The sequence below is a fragment of the Macrotis lagotis genome, chromosome 6 (genome assembly GCF_037893015.1).
Source record: "Macrotis lagotis isolate mMagLag1 chromosome 6, bilby.v1.9.chrom.fasta, whole genome shotgun sequence".
Lineage (NCBI taxonomy): Eukaryota > Metazoa > Chordata > Mammalia > Peramelemorphia > Peramelidae > Macrotis > Macrotis lagotis.
In genome coordinates this window covers 94,015,397-94,040,587 of record NC_133663.1, presented here as the reverse complement: position 1 = coordinate 94,040,587, position 25,191 = coordinate 94,015,397, and the positions used below count along the sequence as shown (strand labels likewise).

The 25,191-nt window shown below is 35.6% G+C and overlaps 1 protein-coding gene across 1 annotated transcript in view; it reads left to right on the top strand.

Moving 5' to 3' along the window:
- DNAJC15 (DnaJ heat shock protein family (Hsp40) member C15) overlaps nt 1–25,191 on the top strand; it is a 60,990-nt gene that overhangs the window by 18,635 nt on the left and 17,164 nt on the right. Inside the window, exons 2-4 of the mRNA XM_074191721.1 lie at nt 3,758–3,809; nt 9,220–9,293; nt 20,997–21,073. Of these exons, the coding sequence (XP_074047822.1) occupies nt 3,758–3,809; nt 9,220–9,293; nt 20,997–21,073 (203 nt within the window). The remainder of the gene's footprint in view (nt 1–3,757; nt 3,810–9,219; nt 9,294–20,996; nt 21,074–25,191) is intronic.

The following is a 25,191-nucleotide window of genomic DNA, read 5'->3' as shown; positions in this document are numbered from 1 at the left end:
TTTTTAGCTCTGCTAAGTAATCAGTCAAACATATCTATGTCAAGCCTTATGCTGGGGACACATGTACAAAGAACCAAACAAGTCCTACTTGCAAGGAGCTTCACAGGTGATAGCACCTCTCTATCTGGGGCTGAATGGAAGCAAACTTCACTATTGAATAGTAAATACTAATTGCATTCATTGATTTAAATAACTTATAGCTAAGAGTGAGATGAGCAGAACCAGAAGAACATTGTACACCCTAACAGCAACATGGGGGTGATGATCAACCTTGATGGACTTGCTCATTCCATCAGTGCAACAACCAGGGACAATTTTGAACTCTGTGCAATGGAGAATACCATCTGTATCCAGAGAAAGAATCGTGAACTTTGAACAAAGACCAAAGACTGTTACCTTCAATTTAGGAAAAAAACCTGCTATCTTATTATGTAATTTTGCTATCTTATACTTCCTTAAGGATATGATTTCTCTGTCATCACATTCAAATGATATCACTGCATATCATGGAAACAATGTAATGACTAACAGAATGCCTTCTGTGGGGGGGGAGCAAGAAAGAGGGGAAATTGTAAAACTCTAAATAAAATCTTTCTAAAATAAATAAATAACATAGCTAAATACAAGGAATTTTGCTATTTCCTTTAGGAAAGGATAGTTAGCATTGATGGCATAGTTAGAATAATTACATATAGACACACACACACACATAGATACATGTCTGTATATATGCATATATAAATATGTGTGTATGTATATGTATGCTTATTCATGTATATAATTATATACATATCTAATCATTTAGATATATATAAAGATAAATTATGCTGTCTTCAAGTCAACTCTAAACATGGGGTGGAAAAATGTGGGGGGATAGGAAAGATCTCTATCAGTTTTTAGGAAATGATAGAATTAAAGAATTGATTGATTCTAGTGATTAGGCTGTAGAATAGAGAAATAAGAGCAATTTGTTCATTTTCATTACATATGCTACATTTCATTAAAGTAATTTAGGAAAACTCAATTTACAAAGATTAGCCCTTATAAAACAAATAAATGAGGGGGTGATTATGTACATTGCAGGAAGTTTCTCTTAGCAAAAGCTTGCTCTCTATTAATGCCCTCAGGAAGATAACCTCAATTTATGTTTAGATAACTATCATAATTTTGTAAAAATGGAACAGCATCTAGGGTCAACATATTGATGTTCCTTTAATTCCTTTTTTTTTAGTATTAATGAGGTCCAAGATTTTTTTCCACGCTTTTGATATTTTTTATTTCTTTTAAGCCTTGTAAACTGATCCTGTAATACCCTCAGAATTAGGTCCATTTCAGCATGGTTTCTGTCTTTTCCTTCTATCCATTTTTCTTTCTATCAGTCCATCATCTATATATCCATCTATCTGTGTGTCACAGTACATAGAGTCCATTCCAGCTGCTTTTCCATTTTTTGTTTATATTAATACTATTTTCACCTTTCCTGTAATGAAAATATTTGGTAATGTATTAGAATTCAAGTGTATTGATTCCATTGCCCTTGATGGAGAAAACTATTTTCTGTAATGATTTTCCAAATCTTTTCTATTTTTCTTGTATTTGTTGTCCTTCCATTTCCATCCTTCATCCTTTGTGATATCTTTACTTCATTGGATAGCTTGCTAAGCTTTCCTTGGGTTTAAGTAAAATACAGAATAACAGTGTGCATATGGATTTTCAAGAAACAAATCTATTATATAAAGCAAGGTGAGCAATTCCATTGTTATTTGTGTCAGTGGGTTAGGTAATAATAGCAGAAGACCTGTTTTCTGCATCACAGCAAAAAGGAAAAATGAAAAAGCATTTGGTCAAGAAGAAAAAAAATAGTGTTACCCTTTTAAAGTATATATGTATTTTTCTCAGGTTTTCATTTGCTCTATCTGCTGTCTCCATGTATCTTATTTAAGTCAAAATCAGTGACCACTTTTGAGTATTGAACTTCCCTCAGTTCTCAGGAAAAGTTAACTGAAAAAATGTCAGGAGTTCCTGTTCCAATCATCTGCCAGTTGGGGAATGGGAGGGAATTAGGAAGCTTTTAGCATTCCTTTGCTTCTTTAGGGATAGAGAAAAGAATAATTACATAGTTGGTGTTTTCAATTTAGTAAGCATTTATTGAAGAACCCAGGTGCCTGGGAAACTAGGAGTAGCCTTGACAAAAATGGGGTTGGTGAGATTACAGCTATTTCTCATTAAAAGAAATATAAAGGGACAGGCAGATTTCTGATTTAAGTTGATTGTCTTCAAATTGATCCTGTGGATGCACCAAATTCCCATGCTGAATACTATATCCATAACTCTTTTTACCATGTCATAGAATTATAAAGAAAGATTATTTAACTTCTAAAATAATTTTGTTTTGTATCAATTTTCAATTCTAATTCTCCTTAATAAACATCTTACTAAAACTTTATTAAACTTTTTAAAAGTACTAAGTGTTGTTAAATATCCCAAATGAAAAACAATGGAAGAAAATTTTAGTTACTTTTAGAGAAGATAATAAAATTACTTTAAAATAATCTCAAAAATTAAAAACAATACTTAGAGGTTGGTGGGGGGTTTTTTTTTGGAAGACTTGATTAGAATGAATTCTAATATGGGGCAGCTACTTTGCAGCAAATTAGGACAAGCATAAATTCAGCCTCAGACATTTACTAGTTGTGTAAATCTAGGCAAGTCACTTATGGCTGATTGCCTCAAAAAAAAAAACCAAAAGAAAAAGAATGAATTCTGATATGACATTAAAGGGATATTACAAATTGTATCAATTGATTAAAAATTACTTTTCCAAAAATGCAAGGGAAAGTGGCCTAGCCATATAAGATCTAAAACTTTTATAAAGTGGTAGTCATCAAAACTAGTTAAGAAATAAAGAAGTAGATCAGTGGAATAGATTAAGTACAAAAGAAGCAGTAGTAAATGACCACAGTAATCTACTGTTTAATAAACCCCAAGATGCTGGTTTCTGGGATAAGAACTCACTATTCCACAAAAACTGCTGGGAAGAAACTGGAAAGTAGCATGGCAAAAGCTGGCATAGACTTACATCTTATACCCTCTCCAAAATAAGGTTGAAATGGGTTTAGAATTTAAACATAAAGAGTGATACCCTAGACCAATCAGAGATCAAGAAATACTTATGGAGAGGGGAGAAGTTTATGACCAAACAAGACATAAAGAACATTATAAATTGGATAATTCTGATAATTCTCAGCAGTTCAGAGAGCTAGAACAATCCTGAGAGAATGCTACCATCAGCTAGCAAAGCTCTGGATTCTGAATGCAGAGGAAGGCATACTATGTTCACTCTTTTAAAAACTTCTATTCTCCTTTCTTTCTCAAGGAGCTCCTCCCAAATTCTAATTCCTCTTTCACAACATGACTAATATGTATTTATGTTAAACATGATTATAATTGTACAGCAGTGACAATTTGTCACTATGAGGAAAGGGAAAGGGACGGGAGGATAGTAGAAAAATGTGGAACTCAAACTTGCAAAGGCTATGTGTTAAAAAAAAAACTACTTTTGCATGTAATTGGAAAAATTAAATAAAATTTCATAAAAGAAAAAAAGAAAATTACTTTGCCTGTTTTGTGATGAAAAGGGGTGATTTATTTTAACTCTTAAGATTTTAAAGCACATTTTGTCATCATAGGAACATTTCAAAATATTGTACCAACTGCCTTTTGAACACTGCATAATGACCTCCTTCTTCTGTTATAGGCCAGGACGCTGATAGCAGTGGGACTAGGGGTTGCAACTTTTGCATTTGCAGGTAAGTGAAATAAACTGTAAATGTCTTCCCATTGTTCTTCTATAATTTTATAATTCATAGAAACTCTTGGAGCTCTTCGTATCCAGAGGTCTCAATTCAATTCCTGTTGAAGTTCCTTATTTTTAGCCACTGAAAATTCATCTCTGCTTTGGGATGGTGGAAAGTCCCTCTAAGTCTTGTTCTAAAGGAGAGGCTTAATAGCCTCATCAAAGGTGAATTATTTTAGATTTGGGTGTTGTTTTATGGATTGGAATGTTTTATGTAAATCAGCATTTTAAATTTTAAATTCAGCAAGCCCAGAGAATAAAGGTGGTATAGAGACTTCAAAACCAAAATGGTAGTACCCCCAAACTGGCTGCAAGGGAGTATGGAGCTTAGAGCCTTGAAGTTCTAGTCCTTCAACAAAGGGCTGGAAACAGACATGGAGGAGAAATCTTGTGGAAATATGGCCAAAACACCCATATTTCAAATTCTGTCTCTCTAAAATCCTCAATTCTTTCTTAACTACTCAAACTTTCTCAGTAGTGTCATCTTTTCTCTCCTAATTCTCGCTGCTTATAGAAGAGATTTACTAAGTTCTAAAGCTATACCCTCTACCCATCTTTGATCTGATTCTCTCCTTCTTCTTCCAGAACTTTGTTCTAGAAGTTATCCCTACCATCTCATGTATCTTCAGGTCTCCTTGTTCTCCAGTCATAATTGACTTCTTCCCTATCCTCATAAGCATATCCAGGTCTTTGTAATACTTAAAAAAAGCCAAAAACCTTTACTTGGCTTTCCTGTTGCATCCAGCAATTTTTTTTCTTCTCTTTCATTATTGAGCTTTAAAAAGCTTTATATATCGTGATGTCTTCTCTCTCTTCTGATTCCTGAGAGTTGGGAACTTGCCATTGAGCTCCTCATTGCTAGGTACAGTGATCTTTTCCTATGCCTTACATTCTGGAGAAAATAAGCTCTCTGAAAACAAAGACAGTTTTCATTTTTTGCTTTGTAACCTCACTGCCTAAGGAAGTACCTTGCTTCATGTAAGTACTTGAGTCAAAACTGCAGTCCTCATCTTCTTGGACATTCCCTGTGGTTTTTGACTGTTGTGTACTCCCTCTCCTGGAATATTTCCTTTTCTCTCCACACACAGTCTCTAGTTTCTCCTATATTTCTGTTTCTTTTATCTTTTTCCCTGACTCTTATTCCCCATAATGTTGAGTGTTCCCCAAAATTTATCCTTGGCTTTTTTCTTTGCACACTGTCTTTAAGCAAGCCCGTCCTCTCCAGGGGCTTCAGTCTCTAGTCATGACTCTCAGAATTTGGACCTCAAGTCTTGACCTCTCATCTTCCTTTCAGACTCACATCTCTAATTGCGGACGGTACATCTCTAAGCTTGACATCCTACTAGCGTCTGAAACTTAACACATCTAGAGCTAAGCCATGTTCCCCTCCTCAGCTTGCTCTTCCTTCTAACTTTAGTATCTCTATTTCCAGAATTCCATCACTCTCTTTATAATTTTGGTTGATCTTTAATTCTTCCCTCACTTTTCTTATCTAAATCCTTCCAGATAAATACCTGCACAATCCCTTCTTCTCTGTCCTCAGTCTGACCACCTACCCAGACCATAGTGGTATCAGTTTTTCTGTCTGTACTCGTTCCCTCTCTAGTTCATCATTCTTATTGCTGTCTGAATAATCTTCTCTATATGTGATATTTCTTCAGTCTTAATGGTTTTTATTTTTATTTCTTAATATAAACATTTTGTTTTCCAATTATATACAATAATAGTTTTGAATTTTACAATTTTTCCTCCAACCTCCCTACAGAAGGCAGTCTGATAAGCCTTACATTGTTTCCATGCTATACATTGATCAAAACTGGATGTGTTGAGAGAATTTATTTCTTTGAGGAAAAAAATAAAATATAAAAGATAGCAAAATTACATAGTCATTTTTTTTAGATTGAAGGTAATAGTCTTTGTTTAAACTCCACAGTTCTTTCTTTGGATACAGATGGTATTTTCCATCAAAGATCCCCTAAAATTGTTCCTGATTGTTGCACTGATGGAATGAGCAGGTCTATTAAGGTTGATCATCACACCCATGATGTTGTTAGGGTGTACATTGTTCTTCTGGTTCTGCTCAATTCACCCAACATCAGTTCATGCAGATCCTTCCAGGATTCCCTGAATTACCATCCTTCCCTAAATTCCCATCCTTCCTGATTTCTAAATAGAGCAACAGTGTTCCATAATGTATGTATATCATAATTTGTTCAGCCATTCCCCAATTGATGGACATTCACTCAGTTTCTAATTCTTTGCCACCACAAACAGCTGCTATAGATATTTTTGTACAAGTCATGTTTTTTTATTCTTTTTCATGATCTCTTCAGAGTATAGACTCAGTAATGGTACTGCTGGATCAAAGGGGATGCACATTTTTATTGCCCTTTGGGTGTAATTCCAACTTGCTCTCCAGAAAGGCTGGATGAGTTCACAGCTCCACTAACAATGTATTAGTGTCCCAGATTTCCCACATCCCTTCCAACATTGATCATTGCCCTTTCTGGTCATATCGGCCATTCTGAGAGGTAGTCAATGTTTTTTAAGGAAGATGGGGTTCTGTGCTTCCCGTATGGCATGCATTGTTCTTGATCCCTTGCTTTCTCTTACCACACACAACCAATGAGTTGCCACATCATGCTGTTTCTCCCACCACAACATCTCAATGTCTCATTTCCTTTCTCTATACTCTCCTCATGTTTCTTGGCCAGGCCATGTATCCTCCTTGTTTCCTGGCCAGACTATTGAATGCACTTCTCATTTAGTCTTCCTGCTCTGAATCCACCCTGCACACCCATGATGTGAGCCTGGAATGCAGGTTTTATCCTGACCTTCTTCCACTTCATAAACTCCAGGACAAATGCAGGCTCCTCTTTGGGAATTTAAAGTTATTCACACTGTGACCCCAAGCAATTCTAAACTCAATATCAATTATTCTCCTTTACATACTCAATGACCCTGTCTCTGTGACTGTTGACAAGACATCCCTCGTGTCTTGCAGGCATCTTCTCTCCTTACCACCCCTCAGAATTCAGTTGAAATATCTCCTCCTACACTAGTGTCTCCCCACCACCACCAACTGCCTTATTTTAATGTTGTCTACATAGAGATCGACACACACGGACTGTCGGAGGGTATTAGATCTCAGATTTATAAATAGAAGGGAATTCAAGGTCATCTTCTGTAGGTAGATAATACGTAATACGGAGCAGCTCTGCTGGGAATGGAGGCTGCCCCACCTCCGTGGGTGTTGAGCTTTCACCCAACTCTCATCTGTGGCTTCAAGAAGGGAGGGGAGCTTGTCAGCAGCCACACCTGGTGCCCGTCTCAGCACGTGGGCTCAATCAGATGGAGGCTAACTGACAGGGTGGGTGAGGTCCACCCCAAGCATGTGAAGACTTTCCCAGAATAAATGAAAACAATGTGTTCTAACAGTCATAAGGACAGGTGAGGGTGCTTCAAGGTTGCTCAGAAGCAGAAGATGCCAAGGTCATTGCTGTGCTAGCAGCTTGACTTTTGTCCTGTCCCTGGTCTTTAATGACTTGGGAACTTTGTGCTACTTCCTTCACTTAAATGCAATTCCCCCCCATGATGCCACGGGTCCTCTTTACTTGAGATGGCAACATTATTAGCCCAATGTCTTTGAAGTCATGAAGAATGTTCACTACTATTGTTCATTGCTACTTAAGATAGAACAGTTTTAAAGATTTAAAACAAAGTTGGTGCCTGCCCAAATTAGTGACTTTTCTTTTTGTGAACCACACCATTGCTCATTGAACTTGAACCTAAGAGCATTTTGCATGTTAAACTTTCTTTTAATCTTTTTTGTGTTTAAGTTCTATCCATGTGGTCTTTTCTGCTGAATCTTCTGTTTTAGATGAAACTGTGCTTGGATGTGGATATATCAAGTCCACTTTACATCCAGCTAGAAAACTAGAAAATAAAAACTGTTTTTCTTTTGCTATTGTCATATCAGGATATTTAATTTCACTAGCAATATGCTGATTTAGTATACATTACCAAGAGAACTTAAATGATTTATATTTATATTTGCATTTTTCTTTTTCCTGCTAGGCTACCAGAGTTTTACTACCTTTGGTCCTCATATGCTCATAGTTGACTGGCTTCTGGAGTCTGGGATCAGTTCTCTATGGAACTAAATAAAATAAACCTAAGGAATTACAGTGATTAGAGCTGTGTTGTGGGGGAAAGTTTTTAAGATTTCAGCAGGAGGTACTGGTTCAGAAGTAGAGAAGATAACTTTGTCTTATCTTCTACCTCTGCTTTGAGTATGCTCTATCAAACATACAGCGCCTTGTCCTGTGTTCTATATAAGGCAAAATGGTTTAATGTTTATTATTAGCATATTTAATGATTACACACTTTTCAAATCCATGGATTCCTTCAGTAGAAGTCTAAGGAAAAATATACTTAAGATTTAAAAAAAAAATCTTCCAGTTTTTGGTGACCTCTTTTTAAATGGGTTTAAAATATCCAGCTTCTTTTTCAGGTTCAGGATAGTGGCTTCATGTTCCAAGTTGGAAAGATCTTATGGCAATGTATAGAGTAGAATTGAATGAAAGATGCAGTAGTGAACATGCTTAAAGGTTTGGTGCAGAATGTGGATAGAAATGGGGCTGGAGGCTAACCTTATTTAATGTTTTCCTTTGTTCAGAAAGCTTTTTGTTGTCATTGTTGGGTGGAGCTGGGTCTCGTGGATGCCCCAGTTCTGTCACTGTATTTTGCACCCTAAAGCAATCTATTTGCAAATGAATAATAACTGCTCTCTATATCTGTGTACTGGAGATACTTGATTCTTGGAAAAATAGACACAAAGCCTGGATGATGCTTTGGGCCCTTCCCTTAGACCTTGATATTCCCATCAGTAATTTGTCAAGAGACCGAAGGCAGACTTTCAGAAGGAAAAATAAGAAGAATACTGTCTAGATAATAAAGTTATGTACTTAATTGATGCCCTAAATACAAAAGAAAACTTGCTTTGCTCTTATTTGTGTAGAACTCCCAAACAAAAAAGAAACTATTATTTAGGAAAGGGAGTAAGAAGTTATGGTTAGATTTTGAAAAAATTTTCTGCTTAACTTTTTTCTCTAGAAATAATTCTATTAAAATCACTCATTTATTTCTAAGACCAACTAAATTTTTTTAACTATATGATTTGATTTAACTATATGATATGATTAACTATATATATTTTATATATAAAGATGAATTTTCTTGCTATTTTTGGAGATAATGTGTTGAGGTAAAATATCCCATAAAATAAATGCTATGATAAATATCTTAATGATTTTTACTTATTTTAATTTTTAGAAAATGCATTTGCTTTTTACTTCTTATAGGTCGTTATGCATTTCAAATATGGAAGCCTCTGGAACAAGTAATTACAGAAACTGCAAAGAAGATTCAGCCTCCTGTAAGTTGCCTGGTTAAGGCTCATTTGGATTTGACCATATTTCCATAATTTGACATGACTTATGCAAATCTATTTAATTCTAATTGTCTTGTTAGCAAAAGTTAGCTTACTTTACTGCTTAATGTTACCCACTAGCTGTGTCATTTTAGCCAGATTAATTTCCTCAACACTGAAATTAGGCGATTGGATTAGCTGAGTTCTAATTTCTCTTCCAGCATTAATATTCTAGCAGGGGGAAGATTGTGCTCTTCTTCTCTGAGGGCTTGGAGAGAAGAGAGATCTGTGTTCAAATGTTTCTTCCTCACTCAGTGGCTAGCTATTTACCTGGTACCTGGACAGGCTATTTAACCTGTTTACCTCTCAGTTTGTGTGGCTTATCTCACCAGGGCAGATATGAAGAACAGATAAGATAAGGGGAACAAGAGGTCATAAAAACCTGTAATACTACAAGGTTTCTTTGAGTGTTCAGTTGTAATAATCCCAAAGATTATTTTCCATATCTTTCATTGTCAATCAAGAAGCATTTATTAAGGGGGTGTCTAGGTGGTGCAGTGGATAGAACACCAGCCCTGGAGTCAGGAGTACCTGAGTTCAAATTTGGCCTCAGACACTTAATTACCTATCTGTGTGGTCTTGGGCAAGCCACTTAACCCCATTTGCCTTGCAAAAAACCTAAAAGAAAAAAGCATTTATTAAGTGCATACTTTGTAGGAGGCACTGTCCTAGGTGCTGAGCCTGCCTAGACAAGAATGAAACCATCTCTGCCCTTGAGCTCATACATCGTACAGTCAGACACTGAATATGAACAAAGATAACAACCAGTTTGTGGAGATGTTCTCATACCCCAAAGGAACAGGAAGATAGCTCTTCAACTGAGCTTGAGAGAAACCAGGGATTCTGAGGGTTATAGATGAGGGAAGAGAACATTCGGGGGGGGGGGGGGGATAGTAAGTTCAAATACCCAGAGATCGGAGATGGAGGATCATGTATGTGGAACAGCAGGAAATAATGAGAAACTGACTGGTCAGATGAGGGCCCAGGGGTGAAGAGAATTAAATTTCAAATAGAAGTGTCTCTTTGATCCTATTTGCTTTCATTTTTAGAAAACACATTTACTTTTATACTTTTTTTCATTAGGAAGCTTCTGGACATGATCAGACTTTTCCTTTTTTTTGAAAATCATTTTGTGTGGAAGATAGTTTGGATTGGGAAAAGACTTAAGATGGGAAGACCAAATTTGGAGTCTGTTTCAGTAGAGTAGTGTAGGGATGATGAGGACCTGAATGCTCATGGTGGCTCTCTGAGCTCAGAGGAGGGAACATTTATAAGAGCTATCGTGGAGGCAAAAACTGGCTGGTCATCTAGGGTGATACCAGGTTATGAACCCATCCTCTCCCTATTTTATCCTTGATACTATACACAGGTGAGAAAACATCTCAATCAGGCAAACAAACCTAGACTTGTTACTTCTTGAGTAAAGGAAGGGAGGTATATTTATTCAGCTCAATTCAGTGATCAGGAGTTTTTTCTTTTAGTTTATATTATTACGATCATTATGTATTTTGTTTTCCTGTTCTACTTCATACTACATTAGTTCACTTAAGTTTTCCTGTATTCTTCATATTTGTTTCTTACAGTGTGAAAATAGTATACATGCCATTCATGTGCTATAATTTGTTTAGCCATTTCACAATCAAAAGACATTTACTTTTTCCAGTTCTTTACTATTTCAGTTTCTTGTTGAGGTTTTGGATTGGTGAGATGTGAGGAAAACTACTGTGTCATCTTGCTAATCATGTGATCATCACTTTTATCATGGAAGCTATCAGATGCTTAGTCTTTATCATGCTTAAAACAAATTTTTTTTGTAATTTTGATATTGCATTTCTAATCTTCTTTAGTAAGGAGACTTTCCATAGGGCTATGAACATACTTACTAACTAGTTAAGTAAAAATTGTATTACAAGAGAATAATGTGCACATTAATAACAACATTGTGAGATGATCAATCTTAATGGAAGCAGCTCCTCTCAGCAGTTCAAAGAGCTAAGATATTAGACAGGCTATGGACAATGTGATCCTCATCCAGAGGAAGAAAAATAAAACAAAACAAAAAAAAACCTTCAGAATCTGATGAACACTTTATAAAAATTATCTCTTACCCTTAATCCTAATTCCTCATACTGAAAATGACTAAAATATAAACACGTTTATCCAAAATATGTATGTACAACGCTAACCTGACTGTTCTCTGCTGAGAGGAGGGTGTTAGGAAGGGAGGGTGGAAGGAAATTTTGTAATTTAAAAAATACATGTGCTTATAGATGAAAATAAATTAATTAAAATTTTTTTATTGAACTTGGAATCAGTAGACATAAATTTGAGTGAGGTGTAAGAGGCAAGAGACCTGCCTTTCCTGAACCTTAGTCTTCTTGTCTATAAAATGAGGATAATAATATCCTCTGCGCTGTCTGTTGCCTTTTACAGAATTATTTCGAAGCACAAATGAGATCATATATTACTACCTGAAAAGCACTTTCTAAATGAAAGCTTTTATTCTTTCTCAGTTGCATCTTTGTAGGATCTTAAATTGAATTAGAAGAGACCCCAGAATTCTTTTTTTCCCTTAGTTTTATTTATTTAAGGTATTGGGATTAAGTGACTTTCCCAAGGTTACACAGGCAATTATTAAGTGTCTGAGGCTGTATTTGAACTCAGGTCCTCCTGACTCCAGGGCAACACCTAGCTGCCCCAGAACCCCAGAATTTAATAACTCCATTACTTTATAGGTAATGAAAACTGAAACTTAAATGGATTGAGATATATTCAGGGCCACACAGCTTTAAGTATCTGGTATGGGATTTGAACCTATTTCATTTCAGTTCCAATTGTAATCCAGCTTTTACAGATTACACAATAACTTAATCCCATTTTTAAAAAATCTTCCTTCTCTGGAAACAATAGTAATCATCACTTATATACTATTTCCTTTCATATGCACAATTAAAACTATAATTAAGTCCTCTTTTAGTTTTTTTGGTATCATTATAAACAATTTCCTTAGAATTTGTTAATGGAATACACAATCATAATTATTTTGTTTTCTGTTTCTAGAGTTTCTTGATGTTGCTATGGTAATAGTCCCTAGTCCCCCCATCTAGACACACCATTTAGTATCATAGGATCATAGATTCAGTCCTGGAAGAGATATTGGCAAGATTTGAACCCTACAATTTAAGATCTCATCTTTAAGAATTACTTATATTATTGGAAAATTCATTACCTTTGTGGATAAACTGATGATGAGCCTCTCTGAATTTACCTTGACCTGTTCTTATTGAAGCATGACTCCCTTCCCAACTTGGTTTTAGACCTCTACTGGCTTCTGCTTCCTTGGTTTGGTTTTAGAGCACCTATAAGCACCTCCAAACCATGAGTTTATCCAATTAAGATTCTAATGGAAAAGAGTAAAAATCAGTCTGCATGATTAGGACTGGAGTCCCTCTCTGTGGTGCTGTCAGCATCCAGGCTTTTGCCATCTTGGAAGTGAGAAGGTTGTTTCTCTAATTTCTATATTTGTTGTCATGTGACTATGTTTAGAGCAGTAATAAGAGAAGAGTATTTTGGACTGGTGTTTGTTTTTAATCAGTATACACATGGCAGAAAGACTAGTTAGAAGAACCATAGAAGTTCTTTTCAATAGCAGAAATGGGGAAAGGGAAAAGAGAAGAGAATTCTCGATGAGCCTCCTCCCCTGTGCCAGTCAGGATGCTTAGGACTGCTGCTATTATTCATCATTTTAGAGTCGAGGAAACTGGCACAGATTGGTTAAGTGAGATGCCCAGGCCCAGCCTTCCTTCTACTGTGATACTGTTATCTAAAAAGCTAGTTCTCTTTGTGACTTATTGTGTGGCCAGGCACCTGTGGTGACTGAATGGATTAACTACTTAAGGATTTTGTTTCACTGATGATGGTTGTCATCTAATAATCATTTTAAGTGTAAAATAATCTCTGATTTTAATATGATTATGACTTGAGTGGGACAGATGAGAGATTAAAGGTATGGTTTCTAGGACAGTGGTATCAAACTCAAATGGAAAAAGGGCCCCACTAAACCTTATCTGAAGATCCTTGTGCTTTGTATTGACTTAAACACATGCATTAACATTATCTGTGTCTTATTTATTTTTTTAAATATTTCCCAAATTACATTTTAATCTGGTTTGGGCAACACTGTGGAATATTGCAGGAACTTAATCCTTTTGTTTTAGATTACTTCCATTTTCTCATTCTTTTGCTGATATGTGGAATGTGGAGGCATTAGTTGGAAAAATGGTTAACAGTTATTCAGTACTTGATAATGAGTAGTTGCTTTTTAATAACCCAAAGTTTCAAAGAGTGCATAAAGAGTTCCAGAGGGACAGCTACAAGGAGTTGTTGAATCCCTTAGTGATGGATTATTCTGTTCCCGAGACTCCAATAGGAATAATAGAAAAATCATATTGTCTGATTATTCTTCTTGCTCATGATCTCATTTTATATATCTTTATATTTCCCTTGAAAAACTTTAGTATTATCAGTTCTAAATTAACTTCAGATTTTCCTAAGGATGCTCAATTTCAATTATCCTATACTTCATTGGTCCAATATAATTAAAGGTTAACAGTATGTTTCATGTATACTTTTTTTTTAAATATACACTTGTTATCTTGGATTCTTTTTGGATCCAGTCACTGATTAAACAGTATGATATAAAAATACTATACAATGATACAAATAAGTTTTTCACTATTTAAGTATAAACAGTATAAACATATTTGCCAGCCATATTAGTGGTTACCCACCTATCCTTAGAATGATTTCTTTTATCTCTGAGAAACTGCTTGCAAAAGTATAACAGAGGAATGTAAGCAGACTCATTATTCATCTCTTCTCTCTTTTCTTATCTCTAAAGCATATGTGATTTTTTTAGAGTAAGTTGCTTTAATTATGTTATTACAAATTAGTTTTTTCTGTAAACAGATGGATGTTTTATGGTTTGTGGCCAGTTTTGATTATATTTCTTTGAGTAGCCATTCCTGGATAAGTGGCATGCAAAAGGAGGCACTTTTTCCCATTTTATTGTCTTCTTTATAAAAATAGCAACAATAACTGCATGGATAAATTATCAACTTTCATTATTATTAGTTTGTCACTAGCACAAATTGTGAAAAGCCATGCATTTGCCAAAGCATTAACATTCTTTGAAAATGAAAAGTTTCACAGCTTCCTGTGAGAATTATTCTATGCAGTAGGTTCATCATTTAGTGACTTGCTGTCTTACAACAACAAGGATTATCTAATTTCTTGTCCCCATCTCAGATATAAAGCAGAATTGCAATCTAGATGAAAACAGAAATTGTTGGTATTGAGTAGATGAAGCATCCTGCCTTGAGTCTCTCTTCATTCCCATCCATTCCCCACACACCTGACAGTGTGATCCCCACCAAGCACAAGTGTGGCTGGGTGAGCCCCTGAGATATTCTAGACAATAAGTGCCCTTATTGTGACACTATCAGAGCTGTCACTTTAGCAGCTGTCTCCAGGCAGCCAGGTTGCCCAATGGCTCTCCCACTGGACCTGAATTCAGATCAGACCTCAGACATTTAGTAGTTGTGAACCTGGGCATGGGACTTCACTTCTCATCTATAAGAAGGGAACAATAATCACACTTATCTCCTAGAGGTGGTGAGTTTTGTGAGAGTCAAACAAGATAATAATGAGAAAACACAGGGACCTGGCATGGAGTAAGCAAATGTACATTTTAGCCACATTCATTCATTCAGGGTTCCAGACAGTAACTAGGGCAATGATTCTCAATGTAGTCTGTTGACTTCTAAGAACCTTTTAGAGGGGAAATCCATAAGGTCAAAACTATATTCATAGTAATATGAGGACATTTTAATTTCTAATAGAATAAATATAATGTTACCCACATAAAGCAAAACTCTTTGGGAGCTTCTCAGTATTTTTGAAGAGGGTAAGATCCTAAGTCCAACAAGTTTGAAAACTACTATGAAGAATGAATTGGAAAGGGGAAAGATTGGACAAAAAAAAAGTCAGTTAAAAATCTATAGCAGTAATAACAAAGGAGAACGATAATAAAGTCGTATACTAGATCCAACTTTATGTGTGTGAAAAGAGGCAATGGAGATACACATGACCAGATTGGACCCATGGTTTGATTTTTTGGTAAGGAAGATTAAAAAAGTCAGCAGCAATTATGAGCTTGAACCTGAGTGGCTGGAAGGATGATGGTGTCCTTGATATGAATTGGAAGTTTGGAGGAGGGACGAGTTTGGCGGGGAAGCTCAGAAGTTCTGTTTTGTATCTGTTTGAGGAGCTTACTGGACATTGACTTAGAGCTCAGGAGGAAGAGAGCAGAACAAGAAGAAGCATCTACCTAAAGATGGAATCACTCAAAACTAATGAGAGTGCCTAGAGAGAAGAGAAGGTTTATGGACAGACCCTTCAGTGTAGAGGTTGGAGTTGGAAGATGCAGACTTGAAGGAGCATACCCTTAGAGGGCAAGGAGAGTTCTAAATGTGGGAATAACTTGTTCCTAAGACTGTGACTTAACAACGTGGCTTTACCCTGATGGACTTAATACTGACAATGTGAAGTTATTATTAACTCCCTGCCATTTATGCATCTTTACCCATGGTAGTGACTTGGACTTTCTTCTGTTTCCTGTCAGTAATATTGTAGTTGGAGTTAGATGGCCTCACTTGCTACAGGATGTGTGTGTGTGTGTGTGTGTGTGTATTGTTATATAGATATAAATATAATAGATATAGATATATCTAATATATACATATAATATATAATAGATATAGATATCTATATATAGGGGTATTTTCATATATACACACACACACACATATGTATGCATATATATGATTCTCTCAAAAATGTGATAAAATATGGGAATCATTATGAACTCTTGAACCATGTTACAAATCAGTAATCATCAAAGCTATCTATAGGTACTTGCTAAACATGGAAAGGTCATTTGTGGAACAGATTAAGTAAATGATATATAGAAGCAAGTGAAGAGTAGCATAGTGCTCTCTAAGATCAAAGACCATACCAGGAAAAGTGGAAAGTGATTCAACAGAAATTGGGTTCAGATCAATGTCTTACACCAAAGAAGAACAAGAAGAACAATTATAGTGACTAGCATTTATGTAGTGATTGAAGATTTATGAAACACTTTAAACATGCTGTTTCACTTGGTCAGATTCCACAGTAAACTCCAAATATATTCAGGATGTAAATCTAAAAGGTCATATCATACACAAATTAGAGGAGCAAGGGAAGAATATCTTTCCTAGCCATGGATAGGAGAAGAGTTCATGAACCAACAAAAGATAGAGCACTTCAAAAATAAAATGTATAATTTTTACTATTTGAAATTAAAAAGCTTCTGCATAATAATAGTTTAAGAAAAAATAGGGAATGGAACTAAGAAACTTGCAACTAATTAGGAAAAATCGTTGCATAAAGATTTTCTGATAATAGTTTGATTTCCAAAATACATAAGGAACATTAAAAAAATCCATTTTCCAATAGGTAAATGGTCCAAGACTATGAATAGGCAGTTACCAAGGAAAAAGTCCAAGATATTAGCAGCCATGTGAAAAAAAAATGCTCCCAATCAGTTATAATTAAAGAAATGCAAATCAAAATAACATAGAAGTTCCATCTCATACCCATCAGAATGGAGTAGCTGTTCAGTTCCAGCACAGTCTAGTCATTCTAGAGAGCAATTTGGAGAGTTATCTAAGACGGCACTAAATTGTGTATAAATTTTAATGAAGTGATGCCATTACATAGCACATATCCAAAAGAAATCAAAGAAAGATTGAAAAGATCCATATGTGCCAAGTATGCATATCAATTCTTTTCATAGTTTCAAGAAAATAGGGAGTTGTCCATCAGTTCAGGATTAAAGGAACAAATTATAGTACTGACCTCACCTTCTCCTTTTCCCCCTCACCCTGTGTCCCATTAGTAACTATCTCTCAACAGCTGTCATTATTGATTTACCATAAAAAATATGTCTTGCGAGTTCCATCTTATTCTTCCATTGCTACCCTTCTTTCTGTTCCTTTTGACCTACATTTCCCCAGCCTGTCTTCACATATTGCTAGTCCTTCTCTTTTCACTATCAGTTGGTAAATGATAAATTTGATACAATGGAGAGAATTCTGACTCTGGATTCAGAGAACCTGACTTCAAACACAACCACCACCACCACCACCACCCCCAGCACTTATTGCCTATGTGTCCTTGGGCAAGTCATTCAGTCTCCTTGAGTTTTAGTTTCCTCATCTATAGAAGGAGGACATTGGATTAAATGACTTCTGAGGTCCCTTCCCACTCCAGATGAGTGATCCTATGAACCCTAAATTTCATATTACAAAAGGGATTATCTAAACCAAAGTCAAAATTTATATCTTTGCTTAGCATTTTAAAGTTTTAATAGATAACAAAAGAAATAAAACATGTGGTCCTATCAGTAAGAACCAAATGTTTCAAATACTTATATGCTTGATACTTATGCTGCAAATAAGAAGATTCTTCAACATTAATTTCTATTGGATCATTTCTTTACTCATATTAGTCTTTTCCCCTGGTGTACCAGTTAGAATTGTCAAATATTTAAAATATCTCATGTTTAATATATTTATAGAGTAAAATAGAATTGCATCTTTATATGCATTGTCCTCTTATTTGACTAATTTTGGGGTTTTTCAGTTTTTTGTGTTTTTTTTTCAGAATTTACAGTTCAGTTATAATAATATGGATTTGCTTGTATGTTTGCTGCTAAAATATCTTGAGTGTTTTTTAAGCAACAGATTTTAGAACTAATAAGAAATAGCACATCTAAAATCATGGCAAATTTACATATAGAGAATTTGATTATGTAAATGCTACAGTTGTAATGTGTGAGGAAGAGAATTCCTTATCTGATTCCAGAGATAAGTCCATCATTGAAGTACCTTTTAGAAAGAAATAAACAGCATAGTACATGTCAAACCCAGACTCATGACAAAATAGATGAAGAGCTGAACTGTCTGAAAGGTAAAGATTATTCAGCTGCTTCTCATGCAGTTTGAGAACTCTTGCAATAGTTTTATATCAATATACTTCCATTTTTTACATTTTTATTTATTTAAGGCAGTGGGGTTTAAGTGACTTGCCCAAGGTTACACAAGCTAGGCAATTCTTAAGTGTCTGAATCTGGATTTGATCAGTCTATCTACTGTGCCACCTAGCTGCCCCTCCCCCCAGCTGAATATTGCACAACCCACATCTTCAAGATAAGGCCCTTTTCTTTCCTAATTTGGTTTAGTAAACCAATACTTAGAAACATTTAGAAATGCACAAATGGCACAAAATGCTTATGACCAATGAGTGGTAGACAATTCTAAATAAATAGTCTTTTATATTAGATGAATTAGGAAAATTAGGGTTTTTTTGTTTTTCATGGCATTATTGGTAGAAGAAACATACTTATAAAAAAAGTATATGGACTAGCTCCTGAAGAGATGCCCTTTTTTTAAATTAATTTATTTTGAATTTTACAACTTTTCCCCTAATCTTTTTTCCCTCCCCCCACCCCCCAACAGAACACAGTCTGTTAGTCTTTATGTTGTTTCCATGGTATACAGTGATCTGAGCTTGAATGTGATGAGAGAGAAATCATATCTTTAAGAAAAAAACGTATAAGAGATAGCGAAATTACATAACGAGATAGCGGTTTTGTTTTTAAATTAAAGGTAATAGTGTTTGGTCTTCTCCATAACAGATATCTCAAAATTGTGTCTGATCTTTGCACTGATGGAATGAGCAAGTCCATTAAGGGTGATCATCACCCCCATGTTGCTGTTAGGGTGTACAGTGTTTTTCTGGTTCTGCTTATCTTACTCAGCATCAGTTCATGCAAATCCTTCTAGGCTTCCCTGAATTTCCATCCCTCCTGGTTTCTAATAGAACAATAGTGTTCCATGATATACATGTACCACAGTTTGTTAAGCCCTTCCCCAATTGAAGGTCATTCACTTAATTTCCAATTCTTTGCCACCACAAACAGGGCTGCTATGAATATTTTTGTACAGGTGATGTTTTTACCTTCTTCATGATCTCTTCAGGGTATAGACCCAGTAGTGGTATTGCTGGGTCACAGGGTATGCACATTTTTGTTGCCCTTTGGGTGTAATTCCAACTTGCTCTCCAGAAAGGTTGGATGAGTTCACACCTCCACCAACAATGTATTAGTGTCCCAGATTTCCCACATCCCTTCCAACATTGATCATTGTCCTTTCTGGTTATACTGGCCAATCTGAGAGGTGTGAGATGGTAAGAGGTGTCCTTTTTTCAGTAAAATTAAGCCACATAGTTTATTCCTAGATAGAATGAGATGCCTTCTCTGTGACCTGAAAAATGAAAGGGAGTCAAATCTGTTTTAGGACAAGTTTTGTCTGGCATTCTCATCAAGGGATTCTTTTTTTTTTTTTTTTTTGCAAAAAATTGTCAGAATGCTTTTATTCCTGATGTGTGTGTGTGTGTGTGTGTGTGTGTATAGCAACTGATGAGCAATTTCTGCCTTGCAAGACATGCTGTAAATTTATTCAACTAATGTCAAATCAGACAAATTTGGCCTGAAATTTTGGTTGGCAGTAGATAACCAAAAACAAATACTTGTTCAATGAATTCTTTTACTTGAAAAAAAGACAATAGTAGAAGCAAGATACTAGTGTAACTGCTGTAGTAGTGTTGAAGAATGGTTACCACTGCAGCAATTATCTTACATCTTTTGATGTTTATTTCCTTCAATCGTGTAAAGCAGAGGTGTCAGAACCTTAGAGAACTGCAGAAGGAATGAAAACCCAGAGGCTGCTGCAGAAGACTCTGGTTTGGACTCTACAGAGGAGTTGAGATTTCCTGCCAGTGTAAGAGATCCAAGTCTGTTAAATGGACCCTCCATCCATGTGTTTACAGCCCTTCAGAAAACAACTCAATGCAAAATCCTGATACAGACTACTTTACAAGAAAATGTTAAAATGTTGCTTTGCAGGCTATCCTGGAAGTCGTTCAAGTAGCACTTTGAAAGTGGGGTGGCTCCTCCAACCCAGGACACCACCTGTGGCCCTATGAAGTACTGTTGTTCTGCCAAAAAACAAAACAAAACAAAACAAAAAAAAAACCTGTCTGGCAAATGCACAATGAAAATTATGCAAAAAACAATTCTGAAATAAATGGTTACAAGGAAATATATTTGTATTAAGTATTTTCTTTTACCTATGCTGATCCATTTTAAATGCAAATAATTAAAAACAGATAAGTAGTTTATTTTGAAATAAAAATTTCATCTTTATTGTCTTTGACATGAATTTTTTAATAATGCACTGTGTTGATTGAAACAATTCAGTCTTTTGAAGTATTTTTGAAGTATTATCAAGTATTCTGGTCCTTTTAGCCCTATGGTTTTCACCTTGACATAGTTGCTTTCAAATGAATATTGTTTTATGTTATTTCACAATCTGAAGTTGAATCCTAGAATAGTACATGATTTCTCTGATAGCTCTGTGATGGGATTGAAGTCATGCCACTTCATATATGGAACTAATCATGTCTTGTTCTCTTTTTGCTATACAGAGCCTTTCATCCTACTATAAAGGAGGATTTGAACAGAAAATGAGTAGGCGAGAAGCTAGTCTTATTTTAGGAATAAGGTAGGTGTGTTGCATAAGTATTATTTTTCTTCTTTGACCAAGTTTGCCCTTTTAAACAGAAGGAGAAAATGCCAGATGCATGGATAAGACAGAATTATCCTTGCATTTCAAAATTGGAGGGAAAGGAGATGTTTTGAATGTTTATATTGTGAAATATCAAATCCAGGCATCTACTAATAGCAGAAAGTATAAACAATCATAAGATCTGCCTTCATCCCTTAAGGACAAAAATCTGCAGCTGTTGAAATAATAAACCTTCAGAAAACAAAATTTCACTGACTCTGGTACTTCGAATGCTTACTGGGTTGACTATTAAATTGATATATCACAATTTGCATTGTGGAATCTGTTGCTAAAAAAATTCCTATTTTCCCCCCTCCCTCCCTTAATATGTTGCATATTTTCATTGCATCTATTTCATGTTAGTTCTCACTTATTTATAGAAGACAGAAAACAAGGAATCATGTAACAATTTTACATTATGAGAGAGTACTTTTAACCAGGAGAATGACACAATTCACATATATGCCTGGGAAAGATTGTTTTTTCCTTCTTTGTTGAGATTAGATTAGAGAAGAGTGAGGCTGGAAGCAGGAAGGATGGTATAGATGTGGAGATGCTGCTGAGGTTGCATCAACAGGACATGACTCCTGACTAGATTATAGGAGAGTAGAGTCTTGAGGCCCTGTGGTGGGCAACTGGGTAACTGCAGCCCTAGGAATCTCACCCATTTGTTGTGGCCTTCTTAAATGGGGTTTGGTATCCGGAGGGAGGTTTATGAAGTCTTAAAAGCTGGTTGTGTTCAGAGTTAACATTTTAGCTAGACTTTGATCCTTCTCCAGAAAATCCTGTTTTTCTTGATATATCCCTTAACTTCCTTGACTGTTTGTTCTTTCTGACCAGGGGTTCTTACTATTTTTGTGTCGAGGATCCCTTTGATGAATAACTTCTCAGAATCATAAATGCATAGAACATTTTATGCTTTAAATGCATAAAATAAAACAGGATCATGAAGGAAAATAATTATGTCAAAATGCATATGAAAATATTTTTAAAACAATTTAATGCATTCTAGCAAAAAACAAAAAAACCTGTAGATTATTCATCTGATAACAGTCTATACTTGCAAGGCTTGTACATTTTACTTGATATGGTTTTGTTTGTTTTGTTTTTATTTTTGTTGATTAGTTCTTTGTTATCATTTTTATGTTTTCATTCTATCCCCATACTTTCCTTTTTTTCTCATTTCCTATTTTTCCTGGAAAGTAAAATTTTCATCTAGCTCCTACTTATTGGGATTTTTCTCAAAGCAAATTTGATATGTGCCTGTAGGAGTTTGACTTTTTACTTTTTAGGTAAAGAAATGAATGGTCAAGATTTAAGCAACAGCCATCCAGTGACCATTTCTCAATCCTCATTCTCCTTGACCTCTTTGTCAAGTTTTTGTCTTTTTAGCACTGATGAATCTCTCTGCTAACCTATAATCTCATATCTCCTTCAACTGCCTTTCAGACATCTCAAACTGGATGTCTAATAGACATCCTAAATTCAATATATCCACAACTGAACTCAATTACCTTTTCCTCTAAAGCCTCCCTTCATCCCCACCTTTCTTATTATAGCATCCTCCCCTTCTCTCAGGCTCATAATCTAAAATCACTGTCTCTTCCCCCCCATAGCCAAGTTGTTGCCAAGGCCTGTTGGTTTCACTTCTGCAATATCTTGAATATACCCTTTTCTGCCACCCTGGGGCACACTTATCTCCTCACACCTGGACTCTATTGCAATAACCTGCTGGTGTGTCTATCTGCTTCAAGTCTTTCCTCATTCCAGTTCATCCTTCATTTAGCAGCTTAAATGGTTTTCCTAAAATGCAGGGTCCAATCGTGCTGACCTCTACTCATTAACCTCTAGTGACTCCCTTAACTCCAGAATCAAATAAAGAAACTTCTGTATGGCTCTCAAGGCCTTTAATAATCTAGCCCCCTCCTAACTTTCCAGTCTTCTTACAACTTGCTTCTACAACATTTTCTTCCGATTATAGTAGTCTTTTGTTTTATGAAAAAGATACTCCAGGTCTTGACTTTGGGCATTTTCTCTGGCTGTTCCTCATGCCTGCTCTGCTGTCTCATTTCATCTTGACTTCCTGACTTCTGTGGCTTCTTTTAGTCTGAGCTAAAACCCCACCATCTGCAGGATGCCTTTCCCAACCTCTCTTCACTGTCTCCTATTATATTGTACACTCCTTGAGGACAGAACTGTCTTTCACCTCTTCACACAACACATGATTAATGTGCTTATTGATTGAATTGTGTGCCCCAGCCCTTCAAAAGAGTGGCTGTCTGGACTCCAACACTTAGCAGAGTGCATAGCATAGTGTGGCACGTGGTAGCTGCTTAATATTTACTAATCGATTGAACTTCGTGTAGGAAGTAGTAGAGTCTGACTAGGACAGAACAGGACTCCTTTGAAAGTTCTAGGATCATGGGGTTAGAGCCACAAGGATCATAGGATCATGGATCTAGAGATGGAAGGGATTGCAGGTCATGTAGTACAGTCTCCTTTTTCAGATGAGGAAGCAGAGCTCAGCTTAGTAGATGTCAAGGCCAAGTCTGAAATCTAACTCCTCTGACTTCAAATGGCCCGGCTTAAGTCGCTTTTAAAATACGTGGTTTCGAGACTTGATAGTTATGTTGAAAAAAATGTTCTCTTGGTAGAGTTGTGAACTAATTCACCCATCCTGGGAACTATTTGGATCTATGCCCAAAGGGCAATGCAATTGCATACTCTTTGGCCCATCAATATTATGTCTGTATCCTGAAGAGATCATAGAAAAAGGAAAAGGATCTATTTGTAAAAAAAAAACAAAAGCATGCTCATTAATTTGGGAATGACTGAACAAGCTGTAATAAATGATCGTGATGGAATACTATTGTACTATAACAAATAATGAACAGGATACTTTTAGAAAAAACTGGGAAGACTTATAAGGACTATTGGAAAGTGAAGTGAGCAGAGACAAAAGAATATTGTACACAGTCACAGCAGTACTATATACAGTGAATGAATTAGCTTTTCTCAGCAATACAATACTCTAAGAACTTAGGATGAAAAAATGCTATCCACATCCAGAAAATACTCATAAAATCTGCATGTAGATCAAAGCATACTTTTTAAGTTTTTTTAAAATTTTGTTTTTTGGTCTGTGTTTTGTTTTGCAACATAGCTAAAATGAAAATATGTCTTGAATGATTGCACATATATACGCTATATAAAATTTTTTGGTTCTCAAGGTGGGGGGAAAGAAGAGAATTTGGAACTCAAAATTTTAAAATGAATGTTAATTTTTTTAATGTCATTGAGAAATTTAATGTAATTGAGAAGAAAAGTAAAACTTAATTGATATTTTCAAAAAAGGGCTCATCCTTTTCACCAACATTGAACCTTAATAATTGATCCTTGATAATTGTTCAAATTGATATAGCGCCATTATTATATATATATATATATAATACACAAAGCAATTTACATAGATTATTTCCTTTGATTAGCATAAAAACCCTGGATGAGTTCAGATATCATTATCTTTTTTTCCATTTTTTTTCATTTTTATATTTTTAAGGCAATGGGATTAAGTGTCCAAGGTCACATTAGCTAGGTAATTATTTAGTGTCTGAAACCAAATTTGAACTCAAGTCCTCCTGACACTAGGGTCAATGCTCTATCCATTATACCACCCAGCTGCCCCATTATTATCATTTTATAAAATAAATAGGGGCGGCTAGGTGGCGTAGTGGATAAAGCACCAGCCCTGGAGTCAGGAGTACCTGGGTTCAAATCTGGTCTCAGACACTTAATAATTACCTAGCCATGTGGCCTTGGGCAAGCCACTTAACCCCATTTGCCTTGCTAAATAAATAAATAAATAACCAGACGGTCTCTCTGCTAAAAGTTACACAGGTAGGTGGCTGACTCAGATTTGATTACATGACTTCTGATGAAATCAAGCATTCTCTTCACTAAACCATAGCAGTAAAGTTTTTGGAGGGCTTTATTAAATATATATTAAGCACATATTACATATTAAATTGTTTATTCAGCCCTTACTGTACATGAAA